General features: G+C 39.3%; 2 protein-coding genes across 4 annotated transcripts; one reads left to right on the plus strand and one right to left on the minus strand.

Annotated features, from left to right (window-relative positions):
- Positions 1-2,950: 2,950 nt before the first annotated feature.
- LOC131960645 (aldo-keto reductase family 1 member B1-like) lies at positions 2,951-10,999 on the plus strand. The gene is made up of 10 exons (XM_059325906.1): positions 2,951-3,038; positions 4,826-4,993; positions 5,241-5,357; positions 8,189-8,266; positions 8,373-8,495; positions 8,580-8,686; positions 8,780-8,862; positions 10,423-10,505; positions 10,749-10,828; positions 10,957-10,999. Exons 1-10 carry the CDS (start codon positions 2,973-2,975, stop codon positions 10,997-10,999), a joined length of 948 nt encoding a protein of 315 aa, XP_059181889.1. The 5' UTR covers positions 2,951-2,972.
- Positions 11,000-14,164: 3,165 nt separating this feature from the next.
- Positions 14,165-21,930, minus strand: LOC131960983 (aldo-keto reductase family 1 member B1-like). Of its 3 annotated transcripts, none has more exons than XM_059326254.1 (10): positions 21,746-21,930; positions 20,639-20,806; positions 20,063-20,179; positions 19,817-19,894; positions 19,597-19,719; positions 16,664-16,770; positions 15,560-15,641; positions 15,329-15,412; positions 15,144-15,226; positions 14,165-15,060 (listed from the first exon to the last, which is right to left on the minus strand). In XM_059326254.1, the coding sequence occupies exons 1-10, from the start codon at positions 21,809-21,811 to the stop codon at positions 15,018-15,020; spliced, it is 951 nt and encodes a 316-aa protein (XP_059182237.1). In that variant the 5' UTR covers positions 21,812-21,930; the 3' UTR covers positions 14,165-15,017. The 3 variants fall into 3 exon arrangements, with proteins under 3 accessions (XP_059182237.1, XP_059182239.1, XP_059182238.1); XM_059326256.1 differs by lacking the exon at positions 21,746-21,930 and adding an exon at positions 21,534-21,635; XM_059326255.1 differs by lacking the exon at positions 21,746-21,930 and adding an exon at positions 21,151-21,523.
- Between the last annotated feature and the right edge of the window lie 818 nt (positions 21,931-22,748).

The raw sequence follows: 22,748 nt of genomic DNA on the forward strand, positions 1-22,748 counted from the left end.
TGACATAGAGTATATTCATATCTACTTGCAGGAAGTTATTAAGCCCCTTTCCGATATTGTGTTTCAAGCTTCAATCTGATCAGATCAGAAAGTGAATAAATGTGAGCTGATTACACGACACAGTGTTTTCAACAAATGATGTTTGTTAAAGTTTGTTACAGGCTGCAAAGCTCTAACACATCACTGCTCCTTATATGCCCGGGTTGAGTGGCCGTCCTTAGCCACTCGCAGGTTTACTCACTGGCATTGTTTCATTTATAAGTCCATTCTGGGTTTACTCCCCACATACCTGTGTGACTACATTATCAGGACCCATAGCACCTACAGTCTTCGTTCCAATGACACATTACATTACATTACATTACATTATATTACATGTCATTTAGCTGACGCTTTTGTCCAAAGCGACTTACAATAAGTGCATTCACCCTGATGGTACTAGACATAGACCACAGGAATCAATAAAGTACATAACTTTAAGAGCCAACTGTCATCACTAAAGGAGTGCTATATGTTAAAGAAAAAAAGAAGAAGAGAAATTTTTTTTTTAATTTTTAAAAAAAAATAATATATTTGTTAGGTGACCATGACTTTACCGAGGTATTGTTGGAAGAGATAGGTCTTGAGCCTGCGGCGGAAGATGTACAGGCTGTCTGAGGTCCTGATGTTGGTGGGGAGCTCGTTCCACCATTTGGGAGCCAGGACAGAGAAAAGTCTGGAGGAGGTTTTGAGGCGAGTTGACCCACGCAGGGTGGGGGTTGCCAGCTGTTTGGCTGATGCAGAGAGGAGAGGACGGGCAGGGGTGTAGAGTTTGACAAGGTCCTGGATGTAAGTAGGACCTGAACCGTTAGCAGCAGAGTACGCCAGAGCTAGAGTCTTGAAGCGTATCCGCGCAGCCACCGGTAGCCAGTGGAGGGAGGGAGGAGGGGTGTTGTGTGTGAAAATTTGGGAAGATTGAAGACCAATCGAGCAGCTGCATTCTGGATGAGTTGCAAAGGTCGGATGGCTTTGGCAGTCAGACCTGCCATGAGGGAGTTGCAGTAGTCCAGGCGTGAGATGACCAGGACCTGGACCAGGACCTGAGCTGCCTTCTGGGTGAGAAACGGGCGGATTCTCCTGATGTTATGCAGCAAGAATCTGCAAGATCTGGTAGTGGCGGTGATGTTTGTGGAGAGGGACAGTTGGTTGTCAAGAGTCACTCCAAGGTTTTTGGCGGTTTTTGTGGAGACAACCACTGTGTTCTGGACAGTGATGTGGAGGTCAGTGGTGGGGGAGCCCTTCCCTGGGAGGTAAAGTAGCTCAGTCTTTCCCAGGTTGAGTTTGAGGTGGTGCAAGGACATCCACTGGGAGATGTCGGCCAGACATGCAGAGATACGTGCTGCTGCCTGTGTATATGTGCTGCTGCCTGTGTTGCTGTGCTGCATACCGGTTGACTGTTCCCAAAGTCCGCACCGTAATCGGGCTCCCTCATCCTGGAATCTGCTCCAGAGCAGTCTCAATCTGCAGGACCTTATTACGGTCACATCCTTTAAAAAACTCTTGAGAGATCTGGAAGCAGACTCGTATCGCCTTTGCACTTGTTTTTTATGATGTCATGATCTTGTACTGTCCATGCCAATCTTACTGTGTTGTCTGGCTTGCTTGTATTTTACTGTAGGTCCATGTTTTATTGTTTGTTCTTGTCATGATGCACTGTGTGTCTTATTGTTGTAACTTTTAACCCTGCTGCTATCTTGGCCAGGCTTCCCCTGAAAAAGAGGTCTTTGTGTCTCAGTGGGACCGACCTGGTTAAATAAAGGTTAAATTAAAAAATGCACGTTTCAGAGTGGATGTGCAAAATAACTGAGAAGCTCTACATTTGACTGAAAATGTGGTGAAAGTAGCTATATTTAAATAGAGAAAATTGTGTTTGAATTTTAACATCAGACCTTATTTCAGGCATCTAACCACCAACCCATTTAAAATCCTCATTGAGTTTGAGAGGATAGACCCCAGGGTGCTAACATGCTAACTTACTTCAGGGTTTAAGAGCTCATTCTTGTGATGCCCTATATCTGCACTTCTAGATACCACTGTAAGTGCTAAGTGCTACACAGTGCACTTTTAATAGACAATGGCTTGGTAGTTTCAACTGTGATTGCTCCGTATTTAGTCACATTCAGTAGAAACAAAGATATCAGGGGTTTTAAAGCTGGAAGACATAACTTTTATGGCAATTACTCAAAATACAAATTGGCCCAACATGTTTTTATGTCTTTCATTCTTTTCTTTTCATGATTAAAGACTGAAATGTTTATCCGTTAACTGCTGAAAATCTAATGTCACAGTAGCACATGTAGAGAAGTGTCTAAATATCAGTGTCATGACTATTTTGTTAGTTGAACAACAACAGCTATCTAATGTTTGCTATAAGCTAACATTATCTTTAATTAGCTACTGGCCTTATCAGGTCAAGTAGCTGCAGCAGCAAAACCGCAGAGTGTACAAAATTTGTTTTATTGAAATCAATTCTGAGGAAATGTGTTATTTCATCTTTTAAAAAATACACTCACTTGATATAAAACACAGAACCCAGAAGAAAAAAGTAGTGCCAAAAGTAAAAAACAAACATTCCCAAATTACTAATAACCTTCAATTAAACATTGTCTTCAACTTTACAGATTGTTGCTTAAAATGAATGACAGCATTTATTTTCCAATTTCATAGAAACCCTTTTTCTCTATTTCATATAATACCATACAAATTTGGCATTTGATAAGACCATTCGTGCTGATTTATTCTCTGTCTGTCAATGGAGTATTTCCATCGTCTGGATCTATGACAAAACCAGATTAATCAAAGTCAGATGCTCTTTAACCCCTCCTCTCTCTCTTTCTCTGACTCATACAAGAGGCTGCCTCTTCTCTGAATGCAGCGTAGAACCAGTCTGCTTCAAGAAGGGCTGCTTGGTGATTAATCCTGCTTGATCCAACATGATACCTTCAGTCACACTCAACAATGGAGCAAAGATGCCTATTGTGGCCTTCGGAACATGGAGGGTAAGGCTGAACTGAACGATTTAAATAAAATAAAATAATTACTTTTCTCTACGGAATACAATTCACTCCATTTAAACTTTAAACAGTAGACACAAGTCTTGTGTATCGGTGTAGTAATCCACGTTTCGATAGGTCATATAGTTTTTTATCAATCCCTGATCAATGACCATGATCATTTTTGGAGAAATTCTGAGATTATAATGGGTGTGTATTGCATGTGTGACATCATCGCCAGAGTGTAGAGGGAGAGAAAAAATTGTCAAAAAATAAATTTGAAAACTGCGCTCCAGGCCGCAAAATCCACTCTACAGAAATAATTTATACATAGAAACGTAGGAATATTTGTCTTCTCACTCACAATCCTCTGGTAAAGCTGTCAGAGTTATAGTTTGAGCGTAGGACGCACAGATGCGCCACCAACACGCATCAACAGCCTCATTGGCTCCCATATTAAAAATGCAGGAAGATTTCTGAAAAAGGGAGATGTTACAGTTTTTTTAGATCACCCTAACAAAGCTCTTTTTTCACTTTTCTTAAAAAAAACCTACTTAGATGTTCAGGAAGAACTCAGGATGCTCAAAGTGAAGTTGGATCAATTCTGTTGATTGCTCTGCTCTGATTGCCTTTGATCTTTTTTGTGATTAGTTACGGATACACGCGCACACACACATGCGCGTAAGCACACACGCACACGCCCACGCACACACACACACACACACACACACACACACATACACACACATTTTGAGGCTAAATGGCATAGGTTGCTGTATAAATAAATACTTGAAAAGGAATGCTTGTTGTAAGTGTGCTCCTTGTATATAATATAGTATTATAACATTACTAGTATTAATTGTTTGAAATCTCTGAAGAATCTCATCATAGTGTACACACACAGGCAGTAGCCCCCGTGGCCCTTTCAGAATTTCCCCAGAGGAAATTTTCTAGTTGTCTGTGTTATCTGTATTTGTCTATGTTTTTCATGTCATGAATTCAATACAAACTATGTTAAAAAAGTACAGGAACATCTAATATTTTAAGTGCAACACAATAAACTGATCTAACTCATTCAGTTTAATTATTAATGGAGGATTATATATCGACCTCTGCAGGACACATAGTGCAGGACAGGTGGTACCAGCAATATCAACATGACCTTTAAATCCATTTCTTATAATTAGGGCCACGGGGCAATCGCACCGAGCACTGGCCCCATGCAGCAATAGCTTGAGCTAACCACTACAGTTATACTGTGGATTTTTTCTTCTTCCTCTTCCGGACGCAATTTTGTCCCGCTACTAGTCCTACAACTTGAAGAGTTGCAGGACAAATTATACATCAAAACGTGCGGTTTGATTGGGATTGTGTGCTATTACTTTTCTCTATGGAACACAAATTAAAAGTGTTTTTTTTTTTTTTATTAAAATGCAAAATTTAGCATTGAAGTGAATGGGACGGCCGAGAAAAAATGAGCGAATAAGAACAATAATTGGAGATTTTTAAGCGTCTACCTCTCCGGCATAATTTCACCCAAAGACTCCATTTAAACTTTAAACAGTAGACACAAGTCTTGTGAATCGGTGTATTAATCCACGTTTCGATAGGTCATATAGTTTTTATCAATCCCTGTTCAATGACCATGATCATTTTTGGAGAAATTCATTTCTTTCAATCATTTATTATAATTTTATTTATTTCACTGCCACAGCAGTCATGACACATATTGTATTCAATATATTGATGCTCATCTGTATCTGCAATTTCCTTGTTTTTGTTTCACTCTATAGGCAGACCCAGGAAAGGCCACTGAGGCTGTTAAGATGGCAATAAGTGCTGGGTACAGGCACATGGATGGTGCTTTCCTGTACGAGAATGAAAAAGAAGTTGGGGCTGGAATTCATGCCATGATTGACCAAGGAGTGGTAAAGAGGGAGGATCTCTTTATTGTCAGTAAGGTATGGTATTACAGCCAGAGTCAATAAAGGCACCAAGCTTTAAAATACTGCAAATGCGTCACTTTTACTCTTAAAGTTAATTTGCTTCTTCGTCAAGTGGATGACAAGGTTAAAAAACAATGAGTCTAATTTGTGCAAAGGCATGAAAACAATGTGACCCCCAGTGTGAGCCACATAAATGTGACCCATGTAAATACTACACTGACATCTCACTGACCGGTACAATACCTTTTATTGTTTTTCATAGTTGTGGTGCACCTTCCACCTTCCATCTCTCGTGAGGAAAGCCTTTGAGAAGTCACTCAGTGACCTGAAACTGGATTACCTGGACCTGTACCTCATGCATTTCCCAGTGGGAGCCAAGGTGTGGAAACCACTTTTCTGTCCTGGGTATAAAGAAATAAAACCACCAGCATCAAGAATTCTGGTCAAGCTCAACATTGAGCTTATATTTCTCCTGTCCAAGCAAACTTGACATCTGAATCAGTTAAAGTTACAGTTGCTTCAGAAAGCATCTGGACCCCTCCACTTTCTGCACAGTTACATATGTTGTAGATGTAATTTTAAGTGTATACAATTGCCACGAGTGCCAATTTTTGCAAATGCATCAAAGGTGCAATTTGCAACTCTGAAGAAAGATAGTCAACTGTTGTATATGGGGTGCACTTATATAGCGTTTTTATCCAAAGCGCTTTACACTACACACTACGCTCATTCACCCATTCACACACACATTCATACTGGTGGCCGAGGCTACCAGGGCCGAGGCTACCTGCCACCATTGGGAATTCATTCACACACCGATGATCGGGAGCAATTTGGGGTTCAGTATCTTGGTCAAGGATTTTTCGACATGTAGCTGCCATGGTTGAGGATTGAACCACCAACCTTCCGGTTACTGGACGAACGATCTACCAACTGAGCCACAGCTGCCCCGTGTTGTGTCTAAGACTGAAACATCAGAATTTGACAACTTGGGAATGAGATTCAACAATGAACTCTCTGTATGTCCAGAATTGCATTCGACTCCCTCAAAAGTCCCTTTGCTGTCACACTCCAAATTGTAGTTTGTTCCATCTTGTCTGCTTGAGTTATCCTTGACATGTGTCTAGAACTTTTTAGAACTTAAGAAGACATAGATCCTTTCTAGAATTGGCCCATCCTGCAAAACTGAGCAACCGAGCAAGAACAGGTCACTCTACTTCAGAGGTCCTATCCAGAGAACGGAGAACCTGCCAGAAGAATGACAATCTCAGAAGCACTCAATTAATCATGCTTCAATTCATAAAAAGGCTTGTGAAAACCTGCTTGGAGTTTGCCAAGATAGACCATGAGGGTATGAGGAAAAAGATTCTCTGGTCTGATGAGACAACGAGAAAATTGAACTCTTTCGGCAGAACCTAGCACCATAGCTTATCACATTACTAATGCCATCCACACGCTGAAGCATGGTGGTGCAACACCAAGCTATGGAGTACTTCTTGGCAGAATGGAACAGAAGACTGGTCAGAACTGATAAAGGATGTATGCAGCCAAATACAGAGATGTCCTTGAAGAAAACCTGCTCCAAAGCACATGTGACTAGGGATGGGTACCGTTCACATTTGAACCGATACGGTACCGATACCCGGTACCTGGGAATCGGTATCGGTACTCAACGGTACCAATTTTCGGTACTTTTGCGTTTGAAAATATAAACTTTAAAAAATATATCAAAACAATATAAAATCCAGGATGAGCAGTGCTTTATTGTTGAGTGAACGTGCATTTTGTAACATGAAGGTTGGAGTGTTATCAAAGAATGCAGAGGAGCGCTCTCAGGTGGCAAGTGCACGGAGAAAAAAAAAAAAAAAAAGGTTGCAAGTGCACGTGTGATTTGTTGTGATGACGTCGTAGCTGTGCGGCGCAGCACCGGTCAGACAGTATTGTGGACATAGCATGGTTGGAATAAACAAAGTTGAGTCGGGCTGCTCTGTGAACATATCGAGGATGACGCAGGAGTCTGAGGGATTTAATTTCAGCGAGGCAGTTTGGAATAAAGTGGCAGGTAATATTCCTGAGTTGAAGATCGGAGTTTTAGCGGAGGACCAGAGATGCAGCAGCTAGCTGCTAGCTGTTAATGACTGATCTACAGAAGAATGGAGAAAGCAAACGGAGTAAGGAAGGTCCAATCTGGAGGCAGACTAAGGCCAAGCCCGGGTAGAGACATTGGAAAGATAGCAGCTGGCGGCGAGCAGGCCGAGAGCCGGCTGTTCGTCTCTGCGCCGGGTTGGAAGAGGGCAGCAGCTAGTGGCTAGTGGCCGCGGTGAGCAGACAGGACCAGACGAGGAGGTAAATAAAAAAATAGTGCGATCGTCAGCACGCTTGTTAATCAAGACGTCAATTGAAAACAGGTTGAAATCTATGATCAGTTTAAAGGTAACGCCGTTTAGGTACCGAAACATGGTACCGTTTGATTTTACTTGAATCGGTACTCGGTAGTACCGACGGAATTCGGTCGGTACCTATAAAAGTACCGAATTCGGTACCCATCCCTACATGTGACTTCGGACTGGGGCAGAAGTTCATGGCAATAACCTGAAGCATACAGCCAAGACTCTGCTGGAGTGGCTTCAGGACAAGCCTCTGATTGTCCCTGAGCAACCGGACAAAGTCCAGACTTCAAAGACCTCATAAAGCATCTGTGGAGAGACTTAAGAGACCAGTTCACAGATGCTTCCCATCCAATCTGACAAAGCTTCAGGATCTGCCAGGTAGAATGGGATAAACATTCCAAATCCAGATGTAAAAAGCTTTAAGTGGTCATTGTTGCAAAATGGGCCTCTACAGAGTACTGAATAAAGGGTTTGAATACTTGTGCAAATGAAAGATTTTGGTTTTTGATTCAAAATACATTTGCAAAAAGGGTGGAAAAACATGTTTTCACTTTGTCATTAGAGGCTATTAAGTGTAACAATACAAAACCAACCAAAAATTACAATTTTATCCATTTAGAAATACATCTACAACACAATAACGAGCAAAAAGTGAAGGGGTCGGATAACCTTATGAAGCCACTCTATGGTCTTTTAACATGTTTCCCAAGCTTGATACGGTTCCTTGCTGAGCTATTAGGGTCTTATCAGGAATAAACAATAAAAGAAATGTCTTCCAACTTCTTGTTTGGACTTCAACTTTTTTTTTTTGGCACTGCAGCCAGGGGATAACCTTTATCCAACTGATGAGAATCAGCAGCTCATTACTGATGGCAGCACGTTTTTGGAGACCTGGGAGGTAATTCAAGCAAAGACTCTATGCACTAATGGTTCAACTAACTAAATATTGACATGATGGCAAAACAAGACAGATTCCTAACACCAGTGTGCAATATGTCTCAAAGGCCATGGAAAAGCTGGTGGATGCCGGGTTGGTGAAGGCTATTGGCATCTCCAACTTCAACAAAGACCAGGTTGAAGATATACTCAACAAGCCCGGCCTCAAGTACAAGCCTGCCACCAACCAGGTATACAACACAAGACTGCCATTCCGCAACATAATATCGGTAGAAGAAAATAAAAACTGAAGCATTTGAGTTGTGTTCCTCCAGATTGAGTGCCACCCATATCTGCCCCAAGAGAAGTTGATCAACTTTTGCAACTCAAAGGGCATCCCAGTGACAGCTTACTCCCCCCTTGGCTCCCCTGACAGACCCTGGTGAGAAGCACTGCCACACACAGCTCTCACAGAAAGTGTAAGTAGCTTTACCAGTCAAGAATATCAATTCTTTTCTGTCACTATTTGCAAAAGGGTTTCACCCAATGATCCCTCTCTGCTGGAGGAACCAACGATCAAGGATATTGCTGAGAAGTACAACAAGACTCCAGCACAGGTAAGAAGGAAGGAAACATCAACCCAAAGTCTATCTCTTTCTTTCTTTTATTGGAAAAAATAATACTGTGAACTTTGGAATGCAAAGCTGAATTTGGTAAGTGGACGCTCGTGACAAACTTAAATATCGAATTTCATTGTCATAAATTAGGAAGCACAATATGTAGACTTTTATACAGTTGTTTACCCCTTTTTTGTTGTGGTTTTGTGTCTATTTGTGCTAATTTTCTCATTTTTGTTATTATTTTAGTCCTTTGGGAGGTGTTTGGCATCTATTTGTAGTTGTTTTATTTCTCTTTGTCATCACTTAGTCTTTTTGTAGTTATTCTGTGTCTCTTTGGAGTTGCTTGGTCTTCGTAGACTTATATGTTTCTTTAGCCGTGTTTCCTTTAGGGGGAAGAGTGGCCACCGGGAAAGTCTCAGGCCACACCCTCTCAAATGTCTGCTCACTCTGTGTCTTCATTAAAAAAAAAGGACAGAGGGATTTATGAGACTCCAGAGGTGACGTATGGTTTCGATCGTCGCGACTGATTAAACACGGGAGAACCAACTGTGCCGACGTCGGTAACTGTGCACAACATCAGCAGCTGATCATAAAGAAAGCAGCATGGCTAATTATGCACTGTCTCCAAAAGTCACCAATAACACCAGAAAAAGTCGCTGGATGTGTCGCCAGTCGCTTTTTTTGAGAAATAGTCACTAAGGGGTCTGAAAAGTCGCTAAATATAGCAACAAAGTCTCTAAGTTGGCAACACTGCTTCCCCGGCTTTTACAAATGGCGCGTGTTGTTGTGGTGTCGAGTACTACGTCACATCCTGCTTAGTGTTGTATCCAATCAGCAACCAGGCTTTTTTCAGGGGAGAAAAACGGCCCTGCCCTCTTCAACAGGGACAAAAAAAGTCCTGTAAAGTCCTGTCGGTTCATATTCAAATAATAAATGTTTCGGCGAATGAGACCCACCTCATTCCGGGTATTGGGCTGTATTGGAAACACCCTTTTTGTGTTGATTTTGAGTTTTTTCCTATAGTATGTGTCTCTTTGAGGGACATTTTGTTTGTTAAGTACAGGGGGACCCATGGTACTTCATCCATGATGGCGATGGTTGTGTGTCAGTCTGGGGGTCAACACAGATATCATAGAAAAATCTCCTAAAATCTTAAGTTATGTAAAGTTTTGTTACAAAAGTTAAATAAGGGGCGTTCCCGGTGGCACACCTGGTAGAGTGCATACCACGGAGGCCCAGTCCTCGTGAGCGGGCGGCCCAGGTTCGAGTCCGGCTCGGAGCCATTTCCTGCGTGTCTTCCCCTCTGTCTCCCCCTTTCACTCTAACATCTCTACTGTCAATAAAGCTATAAAATGCCCAAAAAAAATCTTTAAAAAAAAACAAAAGTTAAATAACAGAAGACAACAAGGAGGAATCTGTCACATGGTGGATTGAACGGTGTGTTACAACTGGAAGAACTCCACCATGGGATATGAAACAGGAAAGTTTTGTGTGTTGATCCCCCAAAGGTCATCCAAAGATTAGGGAGATGCCTGAATAATGTTTACATAATGCTGTTTTCTCATCAGGTTTCACATCCAGAGGAACGTGGCTGTCATTACCAAGTCGGTCACGCCCCATCGGATCAAGGAAAACTTCCAGGTATACATCAACAACTGATTGTTTTTCGCTTTTGTCTGTTCTAGTAATCTGGTATATTGGCACAAGGTCATTATCAGATGTACATTTAGGAAAAATAACTTCAAAGAATAACACCCATTTCCTGCAAAAGCTTGAATCTATTTTTTTATTAGAATTTTTTGCATTTGGCAAAAATCTGATTATCTGCTTTGAACTTCCACAACAATACAGGTCATTTTTGCTTATTTATTTCTTCTCTTTCAGGTGTTTGACTTCAACTTGAGTGAAGACGACTTGAAGGCCATGATGAGCCTTCCCCCGAAGAGATTATTCCATTTCCTTTGGTGAGTAGACTGAGAGACAAGCGGAGCGATATGACGATAACAGGCATAAGCAGATCTTTCTGAATTCTCGCTATAGACCAGGTTACTGGACACTCATGTAATGCATGTTCTTCTTCCTTTCTCTACAGGTCCAAAACACACAAAGACTACCCCTTAAACACAGAGTACTAGCTCATCAGAAAACATGCTGCACCTCTATCAACTATTGAGCTTTCTTTTTTTTCAGAAATCTACAAACTTTTATCAAATGCCTACTGGACTAATGTGAAAACTGACTTAATCCTTTTAAATTTAAGTGAATGGAGGTTGCATTTACCAACAGCAAAACTATCAAAACCTCCTTTTGGAGACTCTCACACAACTCATGCAGTATAATCCATTAATCCATAATCTCATTGAACTAGCTGCATGTTCTCTACTTCCTAAAACAACATGTATATTTGCTTAAATCTTACAATTCAAAACACAGCATTAACATCTCACACTTGCACAAGCATGCTACTAATCTGGACTCACATGGACAAGTAGCAGGATGCGTTTTATACGGCTGGATAAATTAGACTTGGGTTAGACTGCAGAGGTTGTGTGGGAGTTTGTAAATGGATGGTTTTCGTAGTTTTGCCATTAACTTCAGTTTATCAAAGGGTTTTCCTTCGTTTTCAGTCTTTGTTCGCTGTGAAATTATGTGAAGACAACAAAGTTTACTCAAGAACTTAACAGCATGAGTAATGATATACACATTGCCCTTTAACTGGTGAAGTATTCCTTTAATGTGCATGTGAAGCACTTTGAATTGACTTTCTCTATGACATTTGCTATATAAATACGTGCTCTGCCTGTAACGTGAATCATATCCTATTTGTAAAAGCTAAAACTGTACAACACAGTATCTGGTAACTATCTGAATTGATACAATATCAACATTATTATCAAATGTTTTTCCAGGTGAACCCAGTCCCTCCGCTCTCCCAGACCTTTCTTCTGATACATAAAAAAAACACCTAAATCAATATTATATATTATATTATTCACAGGGTGAGTTGAGGACACCTTTGGCACATTAAACCAAAGTGTTAACTTCTGTTTCCTGTTATAACCTCACTGCTAAACAGTGATTAATGGAATAATTAAGGCTATAATAATCATATATATATATATAATAATCTTATTTCCCTATAGTAAAAAAAAGGAACATTGCATTGGACAGTATGTTTAATGTGGCTACCTATGAATGTGGACAAATGTAGTATAAGCACCTTTACTAAAGTCCTGTACTTAAGAACAAGTTCAAGATACTTGGATTTTACTTGATTATTTCCATTTTTGTGCAATTTTACAAATATAAGAGACAAAGATTATACTTTACTTTACATTTGCTGCTCTTCATTTGACAGCTGACAGTTGTAGTTACTTTTCATATGGCCTTATTTATATACCCTTCCTGTCCTCCAAATTTGGTTTTGCTTCTAAATATGCCCAACTGCCTTTTTTTTTTTTACTGTGAAACCAGAGGTTGAACGTGATCACTATAAATACCTTGTAGTGACTGAAGCATTGAAGTTATTGTACAATGAGTACGCAGTAAAATAATTCCAGGGACAAGCCAGGGACAACTATATAGGCAGTATAAATAGGCAGTAATAGGGCACAACTTGCTTATTGCACCAACCAGACAGTAAAATAAAAGAGCCAAAACAAATGTAGGTGACGGGGGGTTAGTCTTTTTCCTGGCTGACACCTGCACTTGTGTTGCTTCTCTTAACGGAAAACTTCACATGCAAAATGACTGTTTGTATATCAATTACCCACCTCCTCTTACTCCTCTACAAAAGCATCATCCAACCCATCCTGACGTACTGCTCCCCCTGGTTCTTCACCCTGCTAGCTGTCACCAGCAAAAACAGACTCCTCAAAATCCCACACACAGCATCCAAACTAATCAACCTCCCCACCCCCAGCCTGTCAGAAACAACACTGCAAAAAAAGAAAAGTTGGGTGAACTCAAAATTTCAAGGCAACAAACTTCGATAAAATTTTAAGTTGGACAGTTAAACTAAATATTTTAAGTTTTGTTTTTGAGTTTGCTCAACTCTGAATTTCTCTGGCACGATTGTAACGCCGCTATGAAATGTCAGCTAATGTTGTGACCACAATTTTGAGTTAGCATTGATACGCTAATGGCTACTCTTGTAACTGTAACAAGCAGCGCCGCTAGCATCAGTTAGCGCTAGCTTTCGCTAATGACCAAATTTCACAACAAAGAAATAAGAGTTAGCAGAACTATTGTCCCTTGTTTTGAACCCCAACTTAAAGATAAAAATAACAACAACTCACAAACTTGTTTTTGAGCATACAACTGGCTTCCTTTGTTGTGCTAACTTACATTACTGCCCTAAATGTCAGTAATTTATATTTCCAAGTTTTACCAAATTAAATCACTGTTTTAGACCAAAAAATACGAGTTGGCTTTTTTGCAGTGAAATGACCAAGCTATTACACGCCTGGCACGTGTCATAGTCAGCAGCCCGGAACACCCCCTAAACCAATTTTTCACTCTTCTCCCATCTGGCCGCAGATATAGGGTACTGGACTGCAAAAAGGCCCACTTCAAAAAAAGTTTTGTCCCCACAGCCATCATAGCACTGAATAAGAATATGTAGATTCCACTGGCATCACTGTATATTGTCCATGTCATGTTTGTGCTGGTCTAGATGTTTTTTTGTGGTGAGAGGTTTGTGGTGAGGTTTGTCATCTGTCATGGGAGGGGTTATGAATGGGTGTCATGTTTGCTGCTGTTTATGTTCTTATATGTTTCTCTGTGATATATGTGGGAAGAGGAGTTATCTGTTATAAGTTGTATATGTGGGAAGAGGGAGTACTTGGTATCTGTGTGCTACTAAGTGTTGCCACACGGTGCTGTGCCCTTTTCTTTTAAATGTATGCTGTCCTGAGAAAAACCTGACTGTGTGAGAACAATTATCCCTTTGGGGACAATAAAGAACCTAACTAACTAACTAACTAACTAACTAACTAATTATTAACCCTGTGTTGCCATGAATTATTGAAGAACACTGTTTTTTTCACATGCATCCACGGTGAAGGAAGAACTCTTACTCTTACTTAATTCTTACTGTTCTACATTTATCTGACATATTTAGTTAACTGTCCTCCTGCATACAGACTTAATTTTGATACTTTAGATTTTTTTCCACCACTGTATACGTGTGCCATCATTTCCTCAGTCTCACATTTGTTATTCTGACCCCTAGTGGTCACTCAGAGGAACTCACTCTGCCTGACTGATCTCTTCACTGCTGTGTAGTAAACTTGCATCAATTTGTTTGATTTCTCCCACAGGACTTTATTTTGATGGATTACAAAACAGCTCACACAGGAAGTGAAAGTGACTATTTCGTAACAGGGTTAATACACATGATAATAAATCCATGTATGACTCATAAGAATATGACTTTATCATTCTCCTTCAAGTATGATGTTCTGCATTTCACAAACACAACAGTGCTTTTAACTTTGTAGTCAAACTGATATGAAGGAGAACAGGTTCAGCTACATGGGGAGTGCTTTGAACATGATTAAACTTGTGCTATGAAAAATATATTTTGTCTTACTTATCAATGTTATCTTTCAGTTTAGCCGTGGAAAGGTTGCTTTTCCTCACTAGTGTGCCACTACAAAAACAACAAATCAAACTATTTAATGGGGTCAATGATTTTGTAAACTGCTAGTGATGTTCACAGAGTGGTTAAACTGTTTAAAATACGATAACACACGTATGGTTGTTCAATAACTTAAAATGTTACACTGACTCTTACACCAAGACTTGGCAAGAAAGCGAGAAAAACAAAAGAAAAAGCTAAGAAATTTGCAGGCTGATGTAACAGAAAATAATCATGTAAGGAAAAGACTCAATGATACAAATGCAGAACTCAATCTAATAACAGCACTTATTAGTAACAAAGCACAAGAAGTCTTAGGATTGTGCATTCTAGTGGTTACAAAACCGGTAACAAAAGAAGTCAGAGTTTCTCTTGAGAGATGTAACGTGAAAATAAACTCTGGGGCAAGGCCACACAAGTGCAGACTGCTCTGAAGACGAGCGACGCGAGCAGCTGAGAAGAGAGAAGCAACCAGCCACCACTGTGAGCCTGAGGAATCAGCAGCTTTCTCTTTAGAATTCAGCACTGAATGGAAAGTCCTTGTGCTTCGTGCTCCTATAGAAAAATAAAAGAGAAATTTAAAAAAAAAGGTTGCTCGACATGACTCTAATAAAAAACACAACAATATGTGATCTCACCATTGCATGGGACAGACTCTCCAGTTCCTGTTGAATCCGACTATAGTCTGAAGTTCCTCCTCACTTAGTTCAAAGTCAAACACCTGCAAAGATTTAAACAACATGCAGGAGCCAAAGGGTTAAGTAAGTGAGTCACATTGGAGGCTAATCCCAGAAAATATCTGAACTATTTCTCAGTTAAATACCTGGAAGTTCTCCTGAATGCGCTGAGGTGAGATGGACTTGGGGATCACGATCACGTTCCTCTGGACGTGGAAGCGGATCAGGACCTGCCATGTGAACGTGATAATGACTACATGTTATGGGCATGTTCTCTAAAGAGGAACAAGCATTATTTTTGTGTGTGCACGAGAACTATTTCAAGCTTTGTTTAGCTCAGTTTCATTAGTTCATCAGTGTCAGAGGCGGTGCTATACCTGAGCAGGTGTCTTCTTGTGCTTCTCAGCAATGGCTTTAATGTTTGGATCTTCTAGCAGTGAGGGGTCTTCAGGTTTAGCCCTGTAATAAAAATACAACCATCCAGTCATTTACAAAGCTGCTGCACACACCGCAACATTCTGCTGACACACAAAATAATGGAAATAGCTCGGAAAAAGGGCCAATTCTGAATGTAATTAACCAGAATCTAAACATGCTGCAGAGGTGAGCAGTCCAGAATTAAAAAGGTCAAACCTTGATGTGTGTGTCTTCTAAACAAATTCAGACTAATAAATTAAGACACGTATAGACTAGCAAGTATAGAAAAATGTTTTTAAAAAAAACTCTGAAAAAAGGTAAGTACATGTTGTAACACAGACAAACCACATGGACAAAGAGGAACAACAGTCACAAGCTGAAACCAACCAAAGGGATATGAGAGACAGAATGCTGAATCAGCATTACAGCAAATATGACCCACTTAGTGGCAATGTGGTGATACAGATGGGTAAATAATAGGAATCATATCTGATGTTTAGGCCTGTCACCATAACACATTTTTTAGGACGATATATTTTCCCAGAAACTACCACGATAAACAATAATATCGTTGTATCGATGTTTTAGTTTTATAACGATATTAGAGCATACTAAGTTCCTCCTTTTCCACAGCAATGAATTTTTAAATCTGGAGAATATTAAATATTGGAATTTAAATGTGGAAAAGAAATGCTAAAATATCCTAGATAAATAAAACATAAATAAATAAACTACAACCAAAACAAATAAAATAGACTTTCAGGCTGTCAACAAAACATTGATAAACATTATGTATTATATTATTTTATTTTATTATAAAAATAACATATGAACAGCTGGAAGGGCTGCTTGGGAAATATAGTTTTTTTTTTGGCATTCCGTACTACCTGTCAAACATTTGCAGCTTTACTACTAAACACAAAAAAGCGCAAAAAGTCTAACTTGTAAACAACAATATATCGAGTCCAGAAAAAAACTATGGTGTCCATTTTTATATATTGAACAATAAGTCGATATAGTAATTATTGTGACAGGCCTACTTATGTTATCTTGATAGAACTGACCAGGGTCTGTCGGGGGAGCCCAGCGGGCTGTAGGCCGTCACTGAGATGCCCTGAGAGTGGCAGTAGCTGATGAGCTTCTCCTGGGTCAGGTAGGGGTGGCACTCCACCTGGAGGGACAAACAACACACACAAACAATGGAGTGATGCAAAAAGCAACATGTAAACCTCCAGCCTGAGTTCCATTAATACATGGTTTAACATAGGGGTGGGCGATATGGCCCTAAAAGAAAATCACGATATTTCAGGTTATTTTTTGCGATAACGATATTCTTGACGATATTACGAAATACTCAAAAAGATATAGAAAATATGATTTTTTTTTAGTCCGTATAAATAAATAAAAATCTAAAATGTAGTGTGAAGTGCAAATCTCAACAGTTGCCAAATACAAAAAAAATTACTCTTAACTCTTGAGTATGAGCAAATAATAAAAAATAACCATTTCAGGGCTTCGGGGGCATATTTTAATGACATTTTATAAAGGATAATAAATATGTTTTATTTAAGGCATCTTATTTTGACAATCTTCTTGAAAGTTCTGTGGTGGATTCTGTTAACACACTGTGCTCTTATTTTGAAAGCTGCATGTGTTTAGCGACAGAGAGTAAGTAGCTTTTTGTGATTAAAACAACTTTAACTGTTAGCTAATGTTAGCTCGTGGCTAATGAACGGCATAATGCAGCAGTGTGTTTGGAGGGCAGCTCAGTATATTATATTATATATATATATATATATATATATATATATATATATATATATATACACATACAGTTGTGTAAGTGTCAACCTTACGCCACTACATCAAGAAGTAGGAATGTTGCCAATATCATGATATGCATTTTTTTTTTAACCATAAAAAAAATATACCGATATTAACGTGAACGATACGATATGGCACACCCCTAGTTTAACAGATGTTTCAACTAAAGCTTCAATGTCTTGTTTAGTGTCTTATTCAAAGACCCCATCACTATATTTTTTGGACCATAGTCATACATCTGTAATAAACATTGTGTTCTGGTTATTCCAACGTTGGACATTTAGAGTGTATTAGAGATGGGGGAAAAATCGATACAGCATAGTATTGCGATATTTTGTGTGCCAATATTATATCGATTCATGGCCGCCAATATTGATATTTAGTGTTCCGACAGCACTCACTTTTAGGAATATACTGCAGATATTGGTATCATATGAAACTGGAAGATCTAAGGAATCTATAAGCAAGGAATCTATGTGCGTCATGACATCGTGTCGGGAAGTTGTGGAAATAATGCTGCAAAGTGAGACTATTTTTTTTTAATGTTTCATGGTGATTTTCAAAGCAGTCATGTGACCTCTGGTGTCATGCTATCTCAATGAAAACAGGCTCTCTGGGTTCCCACAAGTTGACTGTCCTTGTGGAGAAATAAAAAGACTGAAGTGAGATTAATAGACTGAGAATTTTCTCTTATGTGACAGAAAAATGATTGATTGAATTAAATTTTTTGGACCCAAATGCAGTTAAACAGTTAAATCGCAATATATTGTCTCGCAAAATTCACCATAAAAATCGCAATAATATCATATTGTGACTCAAGTATCGGGATAAAATCGTTTCGTGGGGACTCTAGAGTGTTTAAGGGCTTTAAGTTCCATGAGGCTGTGATTGTTCTACAGGTCATTTTACAGTGTGGTTACATTTTTAAAAAATGGTCCCACTATAATAAAATAGCCACTATGGGGACTGATATCATCACACAAGATTAATCCTTACAATCATACCCAATTTATGCAATTTCAAGACTGTTTATGGACCCCAGTATCTAAAAATACAAATGCATGGTTGTTGCCCTAAACTGCATGGGACTAGCATAAAGTGGGCATGTCTGTAGAGGGGAGGCTTATGGGTACATTTTCACTGAAGGTCAGAGGTCAAGGGACCCTTTAAGAATGATCATGCCAGTTTCCCTCACCATGATTTAGCCCACTAACCTCACCTTTGCTTTAAAGTGAAGCCTGATACAGCCTCTTAAAGAGTCATGTCGGCTGAGATCTAGTCCTATTTTGCTAAACTTCTCTATTCAGTTTTCTGTAATAAAACATGTCCTGCTTTATGGGAAGCCAGTTTTTCTGCAAGGCTGAAAAAAAAACACTTATTTGACGTCATTCAAAGGGATAAGTGTGCTTTTATTCAATAAGTGAGAGTCTCTTGCTTTGTGTTTTGTGTGCACGGTGACAAAGGGCAGGAGGAGGATGGTGCTGTAATCGAATATACAACGGGACATTGATGGAGAAGGATGATGCTGAAAAACAGCAAAAATATAAGGTCACCTCAGCTAATTGGACCAGCCTGAGGGGAAGCTGCTGTTGCCCATTACGACTATCAGACAGTTATTCCTCAGACCTGATATGAGAAGACAGATGATGCCATTATGGCCCTTAGCCCTTTAAGCACAGCAGCATGACATGCATCTTTTTTTATTCTTGCTGGTCAGCAGCAAACATGTTTTATCTAAAACAGCTGCACATATACAGTACAGGCCAAAAGTTTGGACAGACCTTCTCATTCAATGTTTTTCCTTTATTTTAATGACTATTTACATTGTAGATTCATCAAAACTATTAATGAACACATGTGGAATTATGTACTTAACAAAAAAGTGTGAAATAACTGAAAACATGTCTAATTCTAGTAAGCAAAGGGTGGCTACTTTGAGGAATCTAAAATACAAGACATGTTTTCAGTTATTTCACACTTTTTTTGTTAAGTACATAATTCCATATGTGTTTATTCATAGTTTTGATGCCTTCAGTGAGAATCTACAATGTAAATAGTCATGAAAATAAAGAAAAACGCATTGAATGAGATGGGTGTGTCCAAACTTTTGGCCTGTACTGTAAGTTTAAACAGCATCTGAAGTATGTGGTTATCAGGTATTATCTCAGTGTACCTGGTTGTTGGCAGGTTTGTATTTGAGGCCTGGCTTGTTGAGAATGGCTTCAATCTGATCCTTGTTGAAGTTGGAGACACCGATTGCTTTCACCAAACCAGCATCCACCAGCTCTTCCATTCCCTGAAGAAAATGACCATAAAACAAAAACATTTTGACTGCAGCTTAAAAAGATTTACCCGTTTAAGGTCTAAAGCCAGTGTTTGTTTATTGAACTCACCTCCCATGTCTCCAGGAAGCTTGTACCATCAGGGACTGTCTCTCCTGCGCTGTCCAAAGGAAAAAGCTCATCACCGGCCTGTAACATGACAAATTAATAGCCATTAGGTCAACACAACAGTACTATTACCCTGAAAATATGCCGACTGTGCAAATCTGCTCATAGATACAAATTCACAGATTCCACCTGAATCAGAAAACACTTATGCTGATATGCTTATTGCTGACATGACAATAGTGTGTCTACCTTGAAGCCCATGGGCCAGTGCACCAGATAGAGATCTAGGTAGTCCAGTTTAAGATCACTGAGAGTCTTCTCACAGCCTTTCCTCACCAGGGACTTCTCATGGAAAGTGCACCACAGCTACAAAATGAGACGACAGCATGCATGTTCAGAAATCCAGCATTAAGGACACAGTTTATGTACAGTAAAAAACAGAACACACCAGTTCTTATGTTTATTTGTAGAATAGTTAAGATTAAGGATATGTACAGTCATGGAACAAATGATTATACCCTTGTTTCCTTCAATTTCTTGTTAATTTTATTGGCTGGTACAACTAAAGGAACATTTGTCTGGACAAATATAATGATAACAACAAAAACAGCTGATAAGAGTTCAATTTAAGAGCTGATATCTAGATATTTTCCATGGTTTTCTTGATAACCAAAATCATTATCGACAAAACCATGGAAAATGTCTAGATATCAGCTCTTAAATTAAAATCGTGTCCATGAAAATAAACAAAAAACTGAAGAAGACAAGGGTGGTCTAATCATTTTTTCCATGACTGTATATGTACAATATGCAGCCCTGACTCACCTTGCTAACAATGAAAAGCTCCTCTCTCTTGACCACGCTGTCCTTGATCATAGCCCGAACTCCTTCTCCCACCTCAGCCTCGTTCTGGTAGACGAACGCTCCATCAATGTGTCTGTAACCGGCTGAGATGGCTGCTTTTACCGCCTCCGTGACCTTACCAGGAGGAGACTGGGACAACGGCTTGTTAATGTAGTACAGAAAAACACTGTCATGTATACATACTGTACTATAAGCTAAATATTTATTGATATGATGTCAGAAAACAATATATTAATGGTTCATGCTTTGCATTATTATGTTTTAGTATAATTCACATTCAAATTGCTTAATTTGCTCCCTTGTCTAAAAGGGAAGTTTAGTTCCAGATAGTGACCATCCATAAGGTTTCACTTTCTTTAATACTTTCCTTGGGTAACTTATCTTTACCATTTAGCAGCAGTCACATGCCAGTCACAGTGCCACACCCTTGAACTAACTCCAACTCTTATTTTGGAGTATTACAAAATACCTACCATGCATATCTTTCTGCTGGGTAGAAACCCATTTACAGGATGTTAACGTTCTCTTGGTGGACCAGGTAAAGGTTGTGTTTACTAGCCTTGTAGCCTTGTATTTAATTTTAAAAGTGAAAGGAAATTGACTAAGCTTTATCAGAGCAGACAAAAATCAAAGCAGGTACTTTATTTGGTTGGATAATAGTTTGTATTTATAGTACCACTTAAATTAAGGTAAACGAGACTTGAGCGAGTTAACCTGAATTAAAATAAAAACCTGCTTGTTATTAAATAGTTCAGCTCGCAGTCTACACACGGTAACATGACCCACATGAAACCAGCTCCTGGTGACGCATTAGTCGGTTATATGAGTCACGGTTTTACTGATATAAAATACCAACCAGCAGTTATTGGCGAATTTATATTGAAATGTGGACAGGAAAACCGCGGAAAGTGAGTTTTTCCTCTCATGCATGTAGCTACGTTACAGTCTCTCCACTCATGCTCAGCTAGCTAACTAAACTAGTTAACTATTACCTATCGCTAGGAGCCAGTAGGCATAAAGAGCAGTAAGTAAGTTTCGCTCGGTAAGACAGCAAAGTAGATAACCTACCTTCCATGTTCCCAGTCCCACAATGGGCATTTGTGCACCGGTGTTCAGTTTCACTGTTGTTGCCATTTCTGCAGAAGCCGAGCCGAAAGCAACTGTAACCCTCTGTGGCTGTAACAGGCGAGCAGAGAGATAAAATGCAGACTGAGCGCAGGGCCAGCAGCGGAACGGTGACAGCGGCGATCGATTAGTGATGCCTTCACATTCATTTAGGTGAGGAGAGCCCAGAGCAACACACCTGTCAATCAGTTCATATCAGCCAGCACCAGGTCTTAACATATCGTCACCCTGTTAAAAATAAAACTCATTTTTTCAAGTTTTGCAGGAAACACAAAAAACTTCACCAAAAGTGTAACATATGACATTTATTGATCATTTCACTCAAATAAGGATGTAACAAAGGATGGCTATTAGCCTAGCAATAACACTGTGTGTAAATTACGTAACTTAAGAGAAATAAATTACTTTTTTTGAACATGCCTTTGTGACTTAAGCAAGACATGGTAACACTTTATTTTGAAGGTGTCTACATAAGAGTCACACAAGCCTGTCAAAAACATGACATGTATCATGAGCATTAATGTTACTTCAAAGTGACATTAATGTTAATGACACATCCCATGTCATGTTTATGACACGCTCATGTCACTCTTATGTAGACACCTTCAAAATAAAATGCTACCATATCTTGCTTAAGTCACAAAGGCATGTTCAAAAAATTACCTAAGTCACATTTTATTTTGACTTAGGCATAAGAAATGGAATAGGCATAGGCCATGTCTTTAAGAGGTAAAATCACATGATCTGATCAACTGAGGATGTAGGCGATTTTACCATAGGGGGCCGGCGTCATGAGGAGATGATTTAGGCAAAAAAAAAAAAACAATTTTGAAAATGACTTAGGCAATTATTTTAACAGTGAGACGATATTCATAAAGGCTACAGTCATGGAAAAAATTATTAGACCACCCTTGTTTTCGTCAGTTTCTTCATTTTAATGCCTGGT

Source organism: Centropristis striata, chromosome 22 (genome assembly GCF_030273125.1).
Source record: "Centropristis striata isolate RG_2023a ecotype Rhode Island chromosome 22, C.striata_1.0, whole genome shotgun sequence".
Lineage (NCBI taxonomy): Eukaryota > Metazoa > Chordata > Actinopteri > Perciformes > Serranidae > Centropristis > Centropristis striata.